This window comes from Oryzias latipes, chromosome 18, assembly GCF_053564925.1.
Source record: "Oryzias latipes strain Hd-rR chromosome 18, Olatipes_Hd-rR_3.1".
Taxonomy (NCBI): domain Eukaryota; kingdom Metazoa; phylum Chordata; class Actinopteri; order Beloniformes; family Adrianichthyidae; genus Oryzias; species Oryzias latipes.
Window position 1 is genome coordinate 27734360 of NC_136254.1, and position 21328 is coordinate 27755687.

Here is a 21328-nt window from a genome sequence, read left to right on the forward strand (position 1 = left end):
AATATTTCTACATTATCAATAAAGAAATTTTCAATTTTAGAATAATTGTGTCAACCGTGTAAAGCTTGTCGTCCTGGTTATCTTGTTCGATTATTATTTTCAGATAATCAGTATTATGCTATACATTTTTGAGAATTTTAAAAATTCAAATCGTTGTGAATCAGGAGATGAAGATCGTATTTGTGATGTCAGAAATACGCTGGGTGGGCGGCTCCGTTCTGACGCATCCCTTGTAGACGACTAAATCCATGTACGTCTTGGTATGGTTGTATAGCTGTAACACTGCTTGCCATTTTTCTTGCACTGCTAATGTCAGGTTGGGGGTGTGAGGGGCTTGTAAGGTAGTGGGAGAGAGTGTAAACAGAGAGCTCTCAACAACGGGGAGGGTAAGGGGGAGCGGGGTTGCTCCATGCCAGCAGTCCCGCCCACATGTCAGAGGGGAATTTCTAATGAACTACTGCCGCTTTGCAGAAACTATGACCAAGAAACCAACACAGGTTTTTTGGTTTTGGAAAACGGTACAATCATAATTAAAAGACCACTGGAAACGCTTTAAAAAGAGCTCAAAAGATGAGCGGATGGGTCTTTCAACCCTTTAACATCGGAGATTTCGCTGGCAACAGCTGAACAACACACGCCCTTTGATAAGGGCGAATCCCAATTCTTCCCCTACCCCTACGGCTTCTCCCTACCCTTCCAATTGTAGGGGCTTTTGGAGGGATAGGGTTGTCCGAAATAGTTTTTTAATGGCTAACCCATGGCTGCGGAGGGATGTCGAGCCCTAAGTAATGACTTTTTCCTTTAGCCTGACGTTTTACATGTTGTTAGGTATTTCCGAGCACCAGCTGCTCCGTGCTAACGTAGCTGACCAGCGACTGTTCATGATGTTATTGAATGGGAGTAACGTCCGAATTTGAAGGCATTATGTTTCTATAACTCTCCGTCTGGGGGACTAAATGTAGGGGTAGGGGAAGAATCTGGATTTGGCCTAACTCTATGATCGTTTACCAAACCAATGGGAATCAGCTAAATCTGACATGGAGAAAAACAGCTTTTCTTTTGGGCTTTGCACAAACATGCAACACATTATAGTAAAACGGCGCAAAGCCAATTTTCTTTGTTTAAGAATTCGCTTGAATTACGTTATTTAACGATGAAAGAGTTACAGTTGCCAATACTTTTGGTAGTAATACTTTTTTTTTCAGGTTATGAGGGCAAGTTTTCCCTACTGACTTTCTAGAGGTTTGTATGATGACCAAACAACATTTTCATAATGATGTCATCCATCTATGCACGATGATTATATCAGTTGTCAGGATTCACACAAAATAAACAATCATACTTGTATTATGTGAGGGGAAGGGGTCAGTCAGTCCAGTTCTTATATACAGTCAATGACTTTAACTCACTACTGGGACAGGAAGTTAATGCGCAGGTACCCATTGTTTTTTTCTCCGAACATGTTTTGTTCTTTTACTATGTTTTTCTACTCAAGTAAGAACAGAACAGGTAAACTGACATAAAAAGTCTATGTACATCAGTCTTTACAGTGAAAATGCAAAAAAAGTAGTTTGAGATACTTAAATTAAAGCCCCCTAACCTGTATAATGTGTATTTTTTTCACGAAAAGTTAAGGAATGAGTACTGTCATACAGACAAAATGGCTTATGACATAATCAAAAAGTTAAAAAACAATCTGAAGTAAATGTTTTCCTCCTTCCCAATACTTTGACAGAATTACACACCACTAAAACCCCAAACATTTTTAAAAATTGTCATACAGGTAGACTGAGAGTCAGTCGAGTTGTTAATAAAGTTAAATTTAATTAAGTTATTTAAGATCAAATTTTAAGCAGAACAACCCCCTAGTGATGACCTAATGAACTGACTGTTCTTTTTGTTTTTGAATGTGCTTCACACCGGAATTTTAAAAGATTTTAATGTAAAACCAAGTAGGACAAAGCACTAGTATAAAACCACATAGATAAAAACCACCAAGTTTGCTTCCAAAAAAGGTTTACATTTTAAAATGTTAATAAATAAATTCAAAATTTAACATTTATTTTTTCCATAAACTTGATTGAGTGTTGCTACATTAAATGTAAAAGTCGCCATAAGGAGGTTAAAGGAAAGACTTTTATTGGTTGAGATCCAGTTAAAAACTTGGCTTTGCTGACATCAGTAGTCAGCTGTCCCTCTTATTTTTGATATCACTGCCTGTCTAAACTTTAACTAAAGCTGCATGACCCTTTCCATAATAAACCAGGCAGCAGAAGATGACCTGCCACCTCTTTTTACATACTCAGCACAACAAGCACCCGCAAAGCCGCATGGATCATGGGACTCCGACAATCATCAACCCTACTTTTCAATCTACTGCTAGGCAAAAAAACTCATCATCTCCAGCCTGATGTGCAGTTTTGTGGTTTCCAGGGAATCTTTGCTCACTGTTAAGTTCTCTTCATACTGCCCTGCAACATGCTTTCAAGCAACCACTTCCAATAAAAAGTCAATGTAAACGCTCGTAAATGCGCGTTTTGGGCTTCCATGTTCAAAACGCTGCATAGCTACTTAAATTTTCAGGACCGTTTTAGTGCTCTATACGTGCATTGCGCGTCAAACCAGGTTGAACTTTGAACCAATCAGGGGATCAGATTTGGTAGTGACATAAGCTCCCAGCTCATGTAAGAGAGGCCGACACGATTTTACATTCAAAGTTAGACTGGAAACATTCCTCTTTGGACAGGCTTATTATCAGACTAACTAGTATTCAGAGATTATTTAACTTGATGTTAATGTGTTTAAATTAAACTTAATAACAATAACAACTAGTAATTTTGAAGCTGGGGTAGCTATGGTGCGCTGGGGTTCTGTCCTCTTTTCTCTTCTACTTCTACCCTTCCTCTCATCTCTATTCTTGATTATTATTCATCATTTAGTTCTCCATGCCTCTGTTTGGTGCAGTGCGATTCATGTACTATCCCTCTTTCCATCTCCCCTCCTGGGGAGTGGGAGTGCTTCCAGATTCAAGTTGGCTCATCCGTGCTCCTGTACCTGGCCGTGTACCTCGTCTCTGGCTCGCCTCTACTCCTGCTCCTACACCTGGCTGTGGATCCTGTCTCCGGCTCGACTCGCGCCCCCGACTGTCCCCCCAACTCCATCTGGATGAAGCTCGTCTGCTGGACTTTAAATATGTAGTTGTAGGGTTAGATAAGTTAATTCCCTTCTCTGCTTCTGTGCCGGTACCAAGCCCGGTGGCTTTGAGAGGGTTGCGTCAGGAAGGGCATCCGGCGTAAAAAAACATTGCCAAGTTTACCATGCGACTCGTTCGCTGTGGCGACCCCTGATGGGAAAAGCCAAAAGAGAAACAGGGTTAGATAAGTTAATTATTCTCTATGAGTTCTGGTAAATCGCCTGTCCGTCCTGGGGGAGGATCCCTCCTTCATGTGGACACCTCTGAGGTTTCTTCGTTTTTTCCGGAATCCGATTTTTCCTTACCGTTGAAGGGGGGTCTAAGGGCAGGGATGCCAGTTTAGTTTAGTCGGTTTGTTAGTTCAATTTAGTATTTTCCTATTGAATTCTATGTATTCATGAACCTTTTGATTTTATGTTTCACTTTTTCAATTACCTATATGAAGCCCATCGAGACGACTGTTGTGAATTTGGGCTATACAAATAAAATTGAATTGAATTGAATCTAGATGGCGTCTTTTTTTATTCACGATGGCGTTCCTTTTACTACGTTCTTGGTGTAAATGTAGCATTAAGCCCTTGCCAACATTCGTTCAGACGACCATTTCAATCTGCATTTCAGGCTTCCTCGTTCAAAACCTCTGCATTCAAGTGTAGCTTCTCGCAGGTTTAGAATAATTTTCAGGATCTACATATAAAATCTGCGGACATTAAGCGTTAAACCAGGTTGAACCATGACCAATCAGGGATGCAAAGATGGTGTTATTTTTATTTTGCGATGGCGTCCTTTTTTCTCATTTCCTTGGTGTGAACTTCTGCTCTCACCAACGCTAGGTTAAGTGGTCACTTCCAATGAAAAGTTGATGTAAAGGCACATTTCGGGCTTCTGCATTCAAAATGCTTGCATCCATGCATAGCTACGCACGTATTTAAGACAGTTTCCCGGTTCTACACACAAACATGTGGCCACTGAACCTGCATTAAAAGTTAAACCAGGTCAAACTTTGACCAATCATGCTATCAGATTTGGTAGTGAAGTATGGGTGAAGTCCCTTGTAATGGACAGAAGTACCAAGCATTTAAAAACTGATCATGTAGGAGAAATTAATAATTGCAGTTTGTGCCTGGGTGGAATTTTATGACACAGAGTCTTTCATATTTTGGAATAGAGCTTGAAAGAAAAGGCCTGGAGCAAGATTAGTGAGATTTACATGGACATGCGCGAGTAAACAGTAGAAAACGAGGAAAAAGCCCCGCCCTTCTTGTCTGATGTGAACACCATGGGCTAAATGCGCGTTTGGCGCATTCTCGAACATGCGTTACATGTCTGATGGGCCTGTGCCTTTTTTAGGGAGGAGGGCATGGCGTTCATGAAAAACTAGAGAGACAACACCTGCATGTTGCTCAAGATTGGGGCTGTGGTGTATATTGCACTAATCCCCTCTGCTTGCTCATGACAGACTTTCTGATTTATGGCCCAGGTGAGTAAGCAGCCAGACCTCGGAGCCAAGGAAGCGATGTCTCAACTGCAGTTAAAATCAGAAACATTATAAAGTTTACCGGCACGCCTGCTTTTGTCTGCAGCACGTGGCGCAAAGCGGCTCTAAAAGCAACCATCAGGTGACAAGACAGCCTTGAACACTCCCTGATTTCAAAACGTTTATTTTGAGCAACTGCCTGACTTTGTATTCCACCATGAAAGGCTCGAGAGCTGACAGTAGTTGTGTTGTAGAGACTTTGTCTACCAGATGTGTGACGTTTATTGCACAGGACACGCGCCCGCTTTTGCGTGACAGTCACTGCAGAAAACAGAACGAGTCGTTTTTGCTGCTCTTGCACCTCAAAAGCAACAAAAGTAGAAGTCGCCATGGAGTTTTCAGCATCCCCCCCTCCGATCATGTCTATATCAATTACGCTTCGTCTGAAGCTCAGACAATGAAGGGGGGGGGGGGCATGGTAGAGTCTTTTATGCTGATGAGAGGCGGTTGGGGATGATGAGACGGGGAGGAGGCTCTCGGAGTCTTCCAAGCAGATAAAAATGGAAATCTTCCCCTTGCTGTTCAACACGCCTTTATCAAAGCTTCCTGTCAGAGTCTGGGGAGCAACGCGGGGGGAGGAGAGGTAGGGAAAGGGAGGAGAGGATGGGGTTGGAGATGTCCCAGCTGTGTTTGACAGGTCCCAGGGCTGAGCTGTGTGGTCTCATGCTTGGAGACCCCCCCACACCCCCCATAAACACTGACACAAACACACACAGAGGAGGGGGTTGAGGAGCAAAGAGCAGCATGGAGATCAGACTACCTCCTAGCTGTCTCTGCTGGTGTTCTGGGTAAAGTGGCATCAAGCTTTGACATGATCATCCAACCTTACATGAAGATCATTTGAAGGCCCGCTGACTGAACAATCCAATGCCAGTCGGACCGACGCCGCTGGTGGTTCAGGTGTTTTTGCTGGAAATACAAACTGATGGCATGGGTGTGTCCTTCTCTTTGTTTCTCCTTTCAACTCAAACCTTTAGCTTTGAGCATCTGGTTAGAATGACAAGTTCTCCTTTAATTGGAGGTATTTCCGACATGCCCCACCAGGAAGAGGCCTCCGGGCAGACTTGGGACAGATTATATCTCGCGGTCGTCGTGGGAACACCTCAGCAGCCCCTTAATTGACCCGGAGAAGTTTGTTAGGGGTGGAGAAGTCTTGAAATGGTTTCTCAGACTGCCAGGACAGAAGCCTTCATCACATGCACCCTACAGGGGAATGATCCTTATGGGTGCTGCAGATTTTTGGATTGTGCCCCTGGAAGGTCATAGAGAGGAGTAGTCACATCTTAAGGAGAGTGCAGTCCTCTTGCGGTTCTCTTGAGGTTTGTGCGACCACCTTTAGGGACGCATTGAAAATGGAACGTTCCATTGTTGTGTGTGTGTGTGGCAAGTTTATCGTGGTATATATGTAGGGGCGCAGTCATGATGCACGAACAGCGGTGTTGTACGATGTCCTTACGTCGCATTCTAGGCGTTAGGAAGGTCCAATGAAAATGGTATGTGGTAAATCGCGTGCTCTATTTTTTGTAGCACTTTACTACCTTACTTTAAGACCAAAAGTGATTTATAGTCACAGTCCCATGCCCCCACACATTCACACACTGATGGCAACTCCACTGCACAACACTGGTGGCAACCTATAACCACCAGGAGAAAAGGCACATGAGCAGGTAGAGCAGGAGTCGTACCTGTAATTTCAATTCAGAGGTCGACCGCATTACCTCTGCAATGGTTTCTTTTCACTCTATGGGTTCGGCAAGCAGTCTACGACCTCGCCATTTCCTGCAGGTAGTCTGCCAGCACCATACAGGTTTGCCCATTTTTTGCCTGCAGACAAACGGTATCCACCCATTAAGGGAGTTGCGACTAAGGTCTGAGATCAGATCCCAGAGAAAGTCAGTGCCACGCGTCAGGGAAATTCAGAATCATTTAGAAACATTCAAAAATTCATTTTCTATCCTTTGGGCCCATTGGACTTGTAATACTACATTCACACCAAGCATGTAAAAGAATGCACTTTTGACATATGGTGTTCAGACTGGACTGGCGCTACCCAATACTGTTACATTTACGCCACCTACAGTTGGCTTGGTATGAAATGTCAAAGCGGTGCAAATCTTGCGAATCTTCCGCCAGGCTTTTTCTTTCACAGCTATATTCCGATACATGGTGTCGTATAATTCCAGCCGGTATAGGTACAATAACTGTTCGGCCTACAACTACCGTTCGGGGTCCTTTCGACTGAGGATAACGCCACACTGCGGTAGCCCCACTTGGACAAACTATAGCGTCCAGATCTGCTCGGGCTCTACATATTTTCATTTCACATTTCCTTTTGTAATATAAAGTTCTTTTCCCTCTTAAGTTGTGTCTGACATTATTCTTTATAATGTTTATGGAGAGATTTTGCCACAACCCACTTTGTAAAAAGATCTGTGGCTGTTAGAATGAACCTGCTGCTCCACACAAGTGAACCGTGTCTCTGAGCAGAGCACCCAGAGTCTTGTAGCTTCGTGTTTGCAGGCAGGGAAGCTGCTTTGTAATAGTGTGCGGTCCAGAGAAAGGTTCTGACCGCAGTCCGTTCTGCTGCAAAAGCACTTAATAATAATCATAACAATGATAAAAACACGTTCAGAGGATAATCTCGCTCTGTGTCGGAGCTCTGTTTGATTACAACAGAATTCATAGTTTCTTCTTCTATGGTAATATCGTAATTTGTCCAGACCAATCACTATCTGATACGCCATCGGATCAACAGACAGTCAATCACATAATGTGACGTCAGCACTACGCAAAGGACCCCGAATGATAGTTTTAGGCCGAACGGTTATTGTACCTATACCGGACACATACCGCAATTAACGATTTCTCCTTCATGATTAACTTTGAAACGGTTAGAACTTCCGCGGATACAGAAGGGGATGCCATCAACACGTCACTACCAAATCTGTGTCCCTAATTGGTCATAGTTCAACTTGGTTTAATTTTTAATGCTAATTTTTATTTTAAATGAGGGTTAATGTACACGTTTTGTACATAGAGCCAGAAATCGGTTGTAGAAACCTGTGAAGCGATTTGTGAACGTGGGAATTTTGAACGCGGTTTATGGGAAGCGGCTGCTTGAACGTGGGTTAGCGAGGGCGGTGTGAATGTATCTCACGTCATGTCCGCCTGTTTGCTCAGTCTATAGCTAAAGAACAGCAGATGTTCTCAGGTTCTGCAAGCAAAACCACAAAAGTCGAAAATTGAGATGCAAATCCACTTGTCCAACGCTGTCTTCTGGCTCATTGACTCACAGTTCAAATGCCAGCTTGATGTGAACATGAAAACAAAATCTATCATGACACATCGCCGATTTATTGACCTCCGTTGAATCTCCGGTGGTGGACTCCTGCGGTTTCTGCTCAGCAGGCAGTCAGATGACTCAAAGATGTCTTGCCTTTTGCTTTGACTTTTTTTGTTGTTTTTTTTTTTTTTCCCATTCCACCAAAAGAGGCGAGCCAGAAACTCATCCAAACTCATAAAAACACCATCTTCACCAAACACGACTCCCTGCCAAAGAAACACAGGAGAGCAATCCCTCCAAAGGTCATCTGTAAAAACAACCAGACCTGGCGAGTTAACATGACAGCAGTTCGGCGTTTGGCAAAGCAATGCACTCTATCCTTTCAAGTTATGTGGGCTAAGTGGCGTTCATTGGGGTCTGAGCCAGGCCATTCCATTCCTTTGAGTTGCTTACAACCAGGGTTCCTCCCTTATGCTAGTGCCCTTTGATCTTCTTGGAAGATCACTAATGAGCAATTTGTGGTCAGACTGACCTGCTCTAATTGGTCGCAAGCATTTCTGTCCTTATCTTTCCCTTGGATCCCTGTTTAGGGTGAACTTCACAACTGAAAAAACAAACAAAAGAATAATCCTTAATCTAATTTTTTTTTACTTCATTGTGCACACTGATATTTGTAGTTTTGATCACTTTATGATGTTATTTTCTGTGCTTTTAAGGAGGAGCCTTCTTTTTTACACAGATCTGTTGTGTCACCATGAGTTATATCGTGGCAATCAAAAAACCAATTCAGCTTTTCTCTCAGTTGTAGCTAATGATCAGAGGGGGTGTAATTAGTTATTTTTACTCAGTTACATTTATTTTTGGACAATTTATGACAAAAGAGTATAATTATTGAAATAGATTGGCTTTTGGTTTTGGGAAGACCTCTTTTCTTTTCACAAATAGTACCAAAAAGTATTTTTATTCAGATTTTTCCAAAAAATTTCTTGCAATGTTTAAAATTTTCACAGTAGTTTTGTCTTCTTGGAAAGTTCTAGATTAGGTTGGACCTTACCAATCGTAAATATTTTTAAAAGAATTAGACTATTACACTTGGGAATCATTAATGATGCCATTGGCTATTTTTGGGACATTTGTTTGTTCTCTCCATACTTTTTTGAGAAGTAAAACTCTGTAAATCCAGATTTATAAATAAACTAAACATTTTTTTAGGCTATATCTTAAACTGTTTCTTATAAATTCTTGAATAGTCTTTTACATAAAAACTATATTAAATTAGATTACTAGGTATTCCATTTTAGAATCACTGCTACCCTTATTTAAATGAAAAAGTTGGCTGCTCTAAAAACAGAGCTTAACGGTCTACATTGGTCTACAGTGATGCAGAGGTAGAGCCATTGATCTCTGATCAGAAGAATGCAGGCTTGGTTCCCTTGGGCGCCAGTTTTTGGCAGCGGAGCTGCGATTAGTGTATAAATGTGTGTGCGTGGGTCAATAGGAATGTGATCGAGAAGCGCCCTTCAAGAAAGGTAGCAAAGCGCTATATAGGTACATTTACGACACTGCAGGTTTTTGGGGCCCGTGGAGGGCTATGGAGGGGAGTGGCAGCATCTTATGGTTAGAGCACGAGTGTTCCCTTGAGGCTTGTATGGCAACCTTAAGGGACGTCATGAAAATGGACTGTTCTTTGTCGTGTGTGTGGTAAATGTATCATTCAGTATTTTTATGGGTAGGTTTATGTCGTATGGCTGATGGTGTCGTACAGAGCCCTTACACCACACTTAACGGAGCGCAAGGACTAGCCTCTTACCGACTGCGTGCAAAGGCTGCCCGTACCGGGTGTGCACGGGATACACAAGCACCCGTGGGAAGCCCACAGAAACTACACTCTGTCTAATTTCCTCGTTTCTAACAGCCATAATGGGTGCGGGGAGAGCGCATTTGTCACTTGAACAACACTCACGGGCTTTTTGCGCAGTCAGCAGAGTTTTCAGAGGTCGAAAAGAGGAAAAATCCATACGACACGCCCGTGTCTCACTTACTACACCCTTACTTACCCTTGAACGTTGTACAGATGTTCACTACGACCTATTGCAAGACAACTTTCACCGTAGGGGTTCACGAGCGCTCTAGGAGTTTGCTATTTTATGCGGGCCACCTGCTTACAGGTTCAACAATTTTTTGCACTCATCAACCCGTAACTGCAGATGTAACTAAGGCCAAAGCTCTTCCATGACCTTGCAAATTTCTGCACAAAAGGGAAAAAAAAAGCTGCACCATTCATATAAAGTGGGATGTTAAGATTGGTCACTTGTGGAACTGTTAAAATAGTAGCTTGTTCACCTGTACGCCAGCTTTTCTTTGTTTCTAATAAGCCATGTCGACAGAATGAATAGATGACAGTCCCTATAAGCTTGTTAAATAAAAAATCTGCAGCAGTGTAGACAGATGGGAAAATGGGGGTTTTGCTGTGTGCAGATTTTTTTTTTATGACGGACACAGGAAATGACAAGAACGACAAAGAAAAAAGGGAGCTGCTCATGTCTGATGGATGTGAGGCCTCGCCGTACATTTAGGCACTTGTAATAGTTTTGAAACAAGACTTTCTGATTGAGAAGACGATCCGTGAGCTGTTCAGTGCTAGGAACAGCTAAGATACTGCAGGACCCTCAAGCTCCCAGGCCTCTGGTAGAGGACCCGAGCTTGGGTGAGAAACCACCCGCGGAAGGGTGAGAGGGGCGTTTTTTTATTTTTTTAAATATATACATATGTACATATATACATATATCTGTTCAGGCAATAGTGTGTGTCAAACAAAAATGATAAATCAGAAGGTAATTCACCTTTGGCAGGGATTGCTTTAAGCTAACTGGTGGAGTTTAACGTGAAGTTTATCTGCGCCATATTATTTAGCGAACGCACAACGCATTTGTCCAAATTCCTTCGTGACTCACTACATAGTGCTCTATCTAGTGCGTTTAACGTTTTGTAGTGATGCCTGAATCTACAATTCGAAAATCGAGTGTTCTAGTAATTTCCTAGAAGCCTCTACAAAATAACCAGTGAGCATCAATGCTCACTCAATTGGCGAATATAGACCAGAATGCTTTGCGTTTCAACAAATTTGGTGCTAAAATTGCAATCAAATTAATCTTTTTATAAACCATCCACATTTTCCTCATCAGAACACAGTGGATTCATAGTCTTCTTAAAATGTTCTTATTTATTAGGTTTTTACTTCGTGAAAGTCCGTACTGCTTGTAAAGTCTGTTATCAGATTGTGACAAAATACTATGGTTCGGCCACCTTGAGTGCTAGGATTTTTAATTTATTCCCAAAGTTCTAGAAATGTCAACCAAAAAACAATTAAACTCTGACTTAAGTATTTAAGGATCATCATAGTTGCTTTTGCAGGATTTACTTGCTTATAACCAACTACGTAACTGAAAGCTTACATTTCAATAAAAATAAATAAATTAAATAAAAAACTAACATTACCGGTACTTTATTTACTGACAGGATGTGCCGAAAGGTGAACAACAACTTTGTTCCACATCTCAACTGGAGAGCATTGAACCTCGAAACTGAAGCCTAGCGGAAAAATGATCAAACATCATCCTAAAACTGTGTCACACTTTTGTTCTTGAGCTTCCTTTTTCGAAAGAAAAAGGATTTTGCTTCATTTTTTTTTTTTTACTATTTAACAATGTTGGTAAAATGTAAAACATTGCCTCAGATTCAGATGGGGTATTATTGCATGTTCAGACAGAAGATTAAGATTTTTTTTTTTCTGTTGAGTTGCCACTAGAATCCACAGAAACTTTTATGGGTGAGTGGACAGGAGGGTTGAGTAAAGAACAAAGGCCACGTTAAGTGTGTCTCCAAGGCCTAAATTCCCAAATGCTGACGCAGGGCGATCTTGCTCTTTGTAATGCTCCCATTTGACTGCCGTTGAGTGGTGCTAAAATGTCTCAGAGCAGGTCAAGGAGAGGTTTTTGAACCCACCTTCTTTGGTGTTGGGAAGTTAAACCAATAAAAGGTTAAAGTAAGTGTTTTCTGCACCTTTGATGCCAATAAAACGATTGATATGTAAAAAAACGGTTTAAGTTTTTTTGGGTGAATGTTGCTGATAATTTTCTGCACAAAGAACAGGTTACTTTAAATACATTTTCTTGACACTGTCAATATTGTCTTAAAGGTAAAGTCATCATTTAATGATAAAAAGCAGTTCACACATAATAATTATACATTTTTTTATGCCGTATACATCAAAAATGATTCAATCATTTATTATAAAAGTCATGGTGGTTACTGTAAAGTAGACTTTGGCAGCATTTGCTCTAATGTTTTTATTTAATGTGAATGGGGCAGCTAAAAAAATCATATAAGAACAATAGTTGAGCTTTTTGTGCGAGTACAGAACTGATTTTATTCTTGAAATTTGTTGATGTCTTTTAAAAGTATAACAAATATGGGGAACTTAAAAAAAGACTTAAAGAGAAACTGCCTTGATTTATATTACTACTGTAATGCTAAACACTATAATTTGAAGGTAAATATACCACTTTTTTTTTTAATGTTTGGAGCGCTTTGTTTGCTCTCTAAACCCTAAATGAGTTTGTGTTTTCAGTTGTCTGTTGAGGCCGTGTGACACGCATACATTTTTGCACATTTCCCAGGTCACAAATTTTGATCTTTCGTGATACAAACCCGATATATGTAATTCATACGTCTTTCTTGTGTTCGTCATTCGGCGATGTGCTCAGGTGCCCCTTTAGGGGCCGACAGGTCAAATTCTGTTTTGAGCTCTTCAAACTTTTTGGTCAGTTGAGAATGTCGCAATTTATGCATATTTATATGTAGTTTCTACGCAATTATTATGTAAATCTTATCTAATTGTGAGTGATTTTTGGGGGGGATGCAAATCTTTCCATGTATGCCTAACAGACTTTTCATGCATGTAGCACCAAAGTATAGCTTTAATTTTGCGTGTACGGCGCACATCAGGGTAAAATTACATAACTGATGCATGAATGACTAATGAATTGTATATAAACAGCGTTATAATCACGCACAGTTCATGTTCTGCATTGATTTATGTGTTATTTGTGCAATTTATTCGTACTTCTTCCATTGTTTTAAGGTGGTGCATGATTCATCTGTGAAGAGTTTACATAAAGAACTGCAATCACCTTTTCTCACGTATGACCAATTTCCATTCGTGCAATTTGCACAAAATGTACATAGAGGCTGTGTGACACGACCTATGACCTTTATTTAGGATTAAGGGTCGTTTTTTCGTACATAGTTATTCCAACATGTAGTTGTAGAGTTAGATAAGCTAATTATTTTCTAACAGTTCTGGTGCATCCCGTGACCGTCCTGGGAGAGAATCCCTCCTACATGTGGACTTCCCTGAGGTTCCATCTTTTTCTCTTCCTGGAATCTGTTTTTTAGGAGTTTATTCTCACTTAGGAGGGTCGAAGGGATACCCAGTTTAGTTTAGTCTGTTTAGATTATTTTAGCAATCAGTTATTGTATTTTAAAAGCAGTTTTATGTTTTTTACAATTAGTAAAGCCTGTTGAGACAAATATGTGTGGTAATATTGGGCTTTACAATACTGGACTGAATTAAATTGAATAGTTTTTGCAGCATAGCAGGAGTTCATTAGAAATTCACTGGGCGGGACTACAATGATGCGGAGCAACCCCGCCCCCTTTCCCCTCTCAGTTGCTGAGAACTCTCTGTTTCAGACCTGGAGGCTTGTGGCCCACCCAGCGTGCTTTCCAGGTCACAATTATGATCTATTTCCAATGGAATTTTCTGGAGGCTCCTAATTCACAGTGATTTGAAAAGTAAGAAATACTAAGAAATGCAGATTTAATCTGAATATTCTTTGTATTTGTCCTACAATAACATGTTAAAAACACCATAGACAAAATTATAATGAGAGTGGGCCATTAAACGGTTTAAAAAGAGTTAAGAATGTGGTCATCCCCCTAGTGGTCACTTGGTGAATTGCACGTATATGGATGCACTTTTGCTTTCTTAATGAACTTCAATCCTGAAGTCATGTGTACTTGTACAAAAAAAACAAAAACAAATCAAACCTTATGAAAGCTGTAGAACAACCCAAATGATCTTTTTCCACATAGCTAGCATCCATTAGTTCTTGGGTCCTGTTGTGATGTAATTAATTATTTCTGTGGGTCTGTAAAAGAAGTCGGAGTGGCCGATAGGTCACATTTCAGTTTTAAAAGGTTGATCAGACCTGGATGTAAAGGTCAGCTGTCAGAACGCCTTTATCCTTCCCAAATCTACTGGTGGCCTGTGCACAAGGACAAGTTGCAGAGCATTCTGTGCTGCTGACAGCACACCAGCTTGGAAAATTTACAATCCTTCTGCTTTTAATGGCAAAACGAGTCATTTACATGGTTCAGCCTTCAAAGTGTCGGTCTCCCGGTATGAAAGGAGCTTATTAGCTCTTTGGTAAACCCCGAATTTAACAGTGGGGGACAAATTCAAGAAAAGATGTTCTTGAAAGGCAAGAATCATCCCTTCCATGTATAAAAATCTGCATTTTTTTTTTAATTGGTGGAGTCTGGGTGAAACCATTTCACGACAGTACAGTTAGGAAGAGGTAATAATAACTGCGACTAAATTTAGAAAATCCAAACTTCCCCTCAAATTCCAATCTTCATAGCATGGAGTGAAAACCGGCTGCAGATTAAAAGGCCACTCTGAGCTCCACTATGATGTCACCGTCACTCTGCACATCCCTGCAACTGTGCGCATCATCTGTCCTCCTCCTCCGATTTAAATAACCCGATGGTCTGACGAGAACGGAAATAAACGCAGCTGAAGTGAGAACGTAAAGGACCCCAGACGTGGCCCCGGCTGCTCGCCAGCGCTGAAATAATTAGTCCCTGGTTGATGGCGACTCCTCATGGGACCGTGTTTAAATGAGTATTGGCAACGGGTGACACCAGCTGTGCGCCTCCCGTGGGGAGGCCCTCTGTAGAGCTGTGCCTGCTGAGCATGAGACTTTTCAAATTTCACGCCTTGAAAGAAAACAAATGATTGTTGAGATAACTGGACTTTGTTCCCATCAACCATTCCATCTCTGGAAGGAATCGATCAATCCAAATGTTAAGTGTGAGACAAGACACACCCAAGAGGTACCAAAACACAAGTATCAGTAAACATCCTTAAAATGACCAATCTATGCTCAAATTGGCAGGAGGGGCAGTACATTTATTACTTATTCTAATATTTGAAATACAAATGAATACAATTTATCTTCAGACACAAGTATTGTTACTGTCTAATAAGAACACAAGGCATCTGAATAAACAAAGACTGGACAGTGAGTTGAGGAGGAAAACTTTCTCAATGCTGCCACCTTGTGGTCACAGTTTGAGACAAGTTAAAATTCAGTTCAAGTTTCAAATAAATAGTTGTTCAATCATATTATCGTAACAGGTAATGTGCTTGAATGGAATAAATTGTAATAAATATGAATTAAATTTTAAGACCCACTCTGATGAAAAATGTGCTTCTGGTGTTTTTAACACGTTCTAGTAGCATTTTTGGGACGATGCAGGACATATATAAAGAAAAATCAAGCTTCACATTTGGATTTCTGGGTATTTATTTGAATCAAGAGAAAATAAAGAAAATACAGTTGGAAAAAATTTATTTGTATGAGTGGATAGTTCCAACAGTCTTTTTTTGATAACGCTAATGTTGGGTTGGTGCACTGTAAGCTAGAAAAAGAGCCTGTAAACAGAGAGCTCTCAGCAAGGTGGAGGGGAAGGGGGGGTGGGGTTGGTTTCTGCTAACAGTCCAGCCCAAAACCAAGAGGCGAATTTATAATGAACTACAGCCGGTCTGCAGAAACTATGTCCTGGAAAACGACACAGGTTTTTAGATTTTTTGAAAAAACCCGGTAGAATCATAAAAAAAAGACCACTGGGAACGCTGTTAGAATAGATCAAAGATAAGCGGAGTGGGACTTTAAAGACTTTAGAACTGTGATAAAAACATTTCATTTGCCAAATCATTTGCAAACAGCAAAAGAAGAAAACCAGCTGCAAGCTAAAGTGCTAAAGTGCTCATTTTCCGAGCGTGTGCTGGATTCAATGGATGCTAGTTTCTCAAAGGTGCTCCACTTCCTTTAACAGTCTTCTTGACATGGTGGTAGTTGGGCAGAATCTTCATGAGGAAGTCCAGCTGGAGAGTCTGAGGCTGCAGGGTTTTAAAAAAAAAAAAAGCATGAATCCACGTATTCTGAGTTTTAAGGCTAAAACCATAAGAATAATAATACCGAACTAACCTGTGGCTTTTCGCTTTGGGTCCGCCGCATGGAGTTTGAACCATAGACGACGGTGTTCTCAGGCACGACTTCACAGGTGTTGATCTGGCAGCAAGCGCCGATGATGCAACCGCTGGTCAGGATCACATTCCGACCAAGATCCGCTGGGATTTGACGTTAAAAGACACTTTTCTTTAGAGTAGATTCCCAGCAAAACTGGTGTGCGGTGAGGTTTGTGTAAATAGATATTACCAACTACTGAGAGCGTTTTATATTGGCATTCTTTCTATAAACATGGCAGGTCCATATTGGACAACAAAGGAATGCAAAATGTACAGCAGGTCAGTATCATATGTGCGCTCTTTACACATGCACACACACACACACACACACACATGCACGCATTGGTCTAACCTTTCCTTGTAAGTTAAGTCTTTACATCTCTCTTTCAAAAATCTTTGTGACTTCAGCACAAAAGTCATCTTTTTTATCTTCTAGTTTTAGAAGTCTCTCTGTCTCAATAAAGATGCTGAAATAGTATTATTTTTTAATCAGATCAATGACTTTTATAAGTAACATAATTTGCATATATTTTGGATACTTCATTGCCATGTTGATTTCTAAAAGTTATTTTTTACAAAATAATTTAAGTACCGGTAATTCATCTTTGTTATGTGCTTTATTGATATCTCAAGATTCTTAATTCTGTCTGATAAAAGTTTGGAACCGGAAAATGATAAATCATGTTATAAAATGGTTAAGGTAGAACAGGGGTGGGATTATATAAGTTCGCTTCCTTCCACTCCCTTTCAAGCAATATTTATTAATATGTCTAATTATCCAAAGTTTGATTAGTTATTGTACGAATGTATAACTGATGATTGTATTGTTTTTGTGTATTATTCCTATTTGATTGCTTGAAATAAACCATTTCAAATCAAATAAAGATGCGTTGGTCCGACATTTCTCATTTATTTTGTAAGTGGTCCCCAACCCCCGGACCGGTACCGGTCCGTGGGTCATTTGGTACCGGGCTGCACAGAAAGAATAAATAAATTACATTACTTTATCTATTTCGGAATCTGAAAGATGTTTTATTTTGAAAAATTGCCCGATTCTCAGTTCCAGGAGAAAGAGGAGGAGCCTTCGACTTCCAAAAAAAAGAAAGCTACATTTAATAAACAGTACTTCTTTTTTGCACCATAAGTGTGGGAAGGGGAAAGGATGATGACACCTGTGCCATGTACAATGACATGCCTGTCAATTTAAAAGCTCAGAGCTCGTCATGTCGCATTTCTGTTCATCCTTCATCATAGCGTTGCTACAATAATGCTCCGCCACATCTTAAAGACCGGTTCACAAAAACTTTGTATGACGTCGTACCGGTCCGTGACATTAAAAAAGTTGGGGACCACTGCGTTATGCAATACTTTACATTTTGATTAAAAGTCTGAGCAAACAAAAGAGTTAATGGCCTCTTGTGTTAGACAGATGTTACTGTTACAATAGAGCTTCAGATACACGAGGAGTATATCTGTATAAACTACGCTTGGATTTATTTTACCATATTTTTCACACTATAAGGCACACAATTTTTTTCAAATTCCAGAGCTCCTTACATATGGATTAATTCTAGTTGTGGTGTTGCAATCAAATTTTTGTGTTATTGTAAATGCGCTAACACATAGCCATGTCGGACTGTGTTTTTTTTTTTTTTAAGTGTTACACAGTTACGTTTATTTTAGCGCAATCAGTCTGTTATTGTGAATGCACTAACACGGGTAACGCTTCTATTGTGGCTAACTTGTAGCATAAAACAAACAAGTTCTGGGGTTCTGTGACTGCAGTTAATAAAATCGGACTCTTTTTTTTTTTTTTTAATAACTGGAGGGATAGCTCGGTGTTGCCTCACCTCGCAGCCTACGCTGTAAATGAACAGGAAATACACAAATAACAATATTGAGTATAAAACTGATTGAAATAATTAGAATTATACATATAAAATTGCATCTATAAAACAGAATAGTGGGAATATACATATTTTACCATTAGTATACATCCCATGATGGCAGGTGAGGCACTGCCTCCCCTGACCACACGTCCCTGATGTGCACATGCGCCATTTATGTGGCTGTATTTGCTTATACTCACCTTTAGACTCAATGACGTTGTTGTCCCCAATTTTCAAAGCTTGAGAAACTGCAGCAAAATTAAGAAAACTGAAATTTCTGCCGTGACACAAAGACACCACAAACACCATTGTATTGGCAGGTGTTACCTGCCCCCGCCCTGGCTGCCCCCTTTTTACCCACCGTCACTGGCTGAGTGACTGCTTCATGCCACCCACTCTCTCCTTGTGCCCTGGCCACCCTGGTCAGAGCAGCATGTGACAAATTCATACAAAAAAAAAAAAAAACGATTGTTTTTCAAATGGGCGGCTTTTCTGTTCATTTTATCTCATAGCAACCATTTGATATTTTGGTCGCCTGAGGGTAAAATGAACCTGTCCGTGTAATTTTTAAAAGAATCAGCAAAGATAAACGTTCAGATTTTCTTGGCAACACAGGTTTTTGTTAACCACACCCACATTCCTAATGTAGTCCTATCGTATGTCATATAATTTCGTTCAACTTGAGCCAGGGATTAATGCATTACATTAACATTCCAGTAAAAGATATGTGAGGTACAGGAAATCGCCTATTTTGCGAGCTCGCTACACTAATGTTGTTAACTTTATTTCCAACATTTTTCCGCCCCAAGTAGCTTCCCAATGATGCTGAAGGAGTTAGGAGGTGACAGATCAAAATATCTAGGAGTTTTACTTTGTAGATGGTTTTTTTTTTAATTCAGGATGGTGGCCCCTTATCAAGATCATAGAAGCTTCAGTTGTGGTTATAGACTTTAGCTGAAATGTTATCAAGATTGATCGAACAAAAGTTTGTTTTTCCTCATACTGTACTCAAATGTGAAAATCTCACACTTTGTCCCAGAATGCCCGCCGAGCTGTAGGTCCTGTGGCCATCCCATAAACATTTTTAAACTTCTTTTAGATATACACGGCATGCATGTTTTTGTTAGAGGATTTTGAATTGTTGTTTTTAGTGCCCAATAAGAGATTTTGTCCCCACTTAACTCTTATGCTATCTTGTGGGGTCCAGATGACCCCACCCTTACATTGACGTGTTCTCCCTACCATGACAAAGGTGGATAAAGGTGGAAAGATTTCATGTAATCCATGGACACCAGTGAAGATCACAAATCATTGAAGAAAAAAGGTTCACTTTGTGGAGTGGAGTCAGCTGCACCCCACAAGATAGGACAAGGGTTATTTATTTCGCTGTGATGTCATCATTCTCTGGAGGGGGAGGGGGGATCACTCACTATGCTCAAAACCTATTTCCACTGGGTACTTACAAGGTGTGGGCAAATTTTGGCGAGTTTGAGCATGTAGGGTGATATTTTTGCTCATAGGGGCAGTAAGAAGGAAGAATTCTGAAAACAACCCGATCCTTGCAGTCCAGGATACCACATCCAACTTCAAACACATTGTTGGTCCCGATCGTCATGGCCTTGGGTTCGGCGCCGTCTGCATCTGGCAGGATGTTCTCCGGATAACTACACGGAACGACACGCGTTTGTGACAGAAGGCGGTGCTTGCATGCACAGATGAGAAGGTTCCTCAAGAGCAGCACTGACCTGTTAATGATGAGCGCCTGCTCCTCGATCAGATTACCCTCTCCGATGATTATGGGCCCTGCCTCTGCTATGATCCGGGCTTTGGGGTGGACCACTGTTCTTGCACCTGCAGGAGCAAAACAAAAACATGTAAATACTGATTGGGATTAAGGGTATGGGAGGAAATGAGGAACAAAAAATGTGGGAAAAAGGCTCACCGATAGTCACATCTCCTCTGATTTCACTCTCCACGCAAACAACAGCTCCAGCAGCGATTTTAGCACTGCAGCACAGAGGAAAAAAATAATTATATAAAACATTAAACTAAAAAAATATGACAATATTTTCAAATTCATTTTTGGCTGATTGTTTCAAAAGGAGGTAAAATGTTTCTTCAGCAGCCGTATTATAAAAAATAAAAAAGTATTTTGGCCATAAAATGGTACAAAAATAGTCAAATTTTTACCTTTTCTGTGCAATGGTCTGCTTGGCGTCCGACATCTTTGCAGCAGTGAATCGTTTGACTCGATAGTTGATTAGTCGTCCTGGCCGGCTGGATCTCCGAGCTTGACTTGGTTTGACTGATGAACCGAGGGCTCCCCCTAGCGTCATGGTACACACATTGCATCCTCAGACGCACGTGATCAGATTTATCCTTTATTTTTATTTATCGTTAATAATAATTATCTTATAAAGTTACTTCTAATACCCGAAACTAATTTAAATTCCTGCAATGTTGCTATAAGTGTTGATGGTTTTTGTTTTGGTTGTTGTTGCTAAAATCGATTCATTTTAAGAAATACTTGTAGTTTATTTGGGATTCTTTTGGTCCAAAGAAATATTTGTATTGTATAGTATTTGTTTAAGGTTTATATATCCAACCACATTCCTGATGACTTTTTGAAAATTCATTTTCAATTCCCATTAAAACAGTTTAACAGAACATCTGAAATCATTCATGATTAGTAAGGTTTTGTCGTTTTTTTATTGATATTTTTTTTTTACATTTTTTTGTTTAGTTTTATGGTTTTTCTACACATACAGTATGAAGTTTATAAAAAAGCTGTTTGATTTATTGAAAGGAAGCTCTAAAGATGTTTAAAAACATTCTTCTTGTTATTTCTTGTTATTTTGTAGTAAACAATATTCTCTTTTATCTGCCTGATGTGACTATGTTTACGATAAAAGCCAAATAAAATTTATTTGGACTCAGTATTTTATTCTTATATGAACCTACTTATTAAAATTGGTTTCTGTAAGGTTACCAGTACAAAACAACAATGGCAGGAAATGGATATCATCACGGACCTTCAAAATTAGAGCAT

The 21328-nt window shown here is 40.2% G+C and overlaps 1 protein-coding gene across 1 annotated transcript; it reads right to left on the bottom strand.

Moving 5' to 3' along the window:
* Positions 1-15647: 15647 nt before the first annotated feature.
* On the bottom strand, positions 15648-20614 carry LOC101164346 (dynactin subunit 6). Its single transcript, XM_023966378.2, has 7 exons — positions 20470-20614; positions 20222-20286; positions 20025-20130; positions 19855-19943; positions 18480-18527; positions 16350-16492; positions 15648-16261 (listed from the first exon to the last, which is right to left on the bottom strand). The coding sequence occupies exons 1-7, from the start codon at positions 20502-20504 to the stop codon at positions 16163-16165; spliced, it is 585 nt and encodes a 194-aa protein (XP_023822146.2). The 5' UTR covers positions 20505-20614; the 3' UTR covers positions 15648-16162.
* Positions 20615-21328: the final 714 nt, after the last annotated feature.

Bases quoted from the DNA above. Each gene is read 5' to 3' on its own strand.
- LOC101164346 (XM_023966378.2), bottom strand. From the start codon at position 20,504: ATGTCGGACGCCAAGCAGACCATTGCACAGAAAAG. The intron at 20,287-20,469 runs GTAAAAATTTGA...TCTGTGCTGCAG, and splicing joins CAGACCATTGCACAGAAAAG to TGCTAAAATCGCTGCTGGAG. The intron at 16,262-16,349 runs GTTAGTTCGGTA...AAAACCCTGCAG, and splicing joins CCCAAAGCGAAAAGCCACAG to CCTCAGACTCTCCAGCTGGA.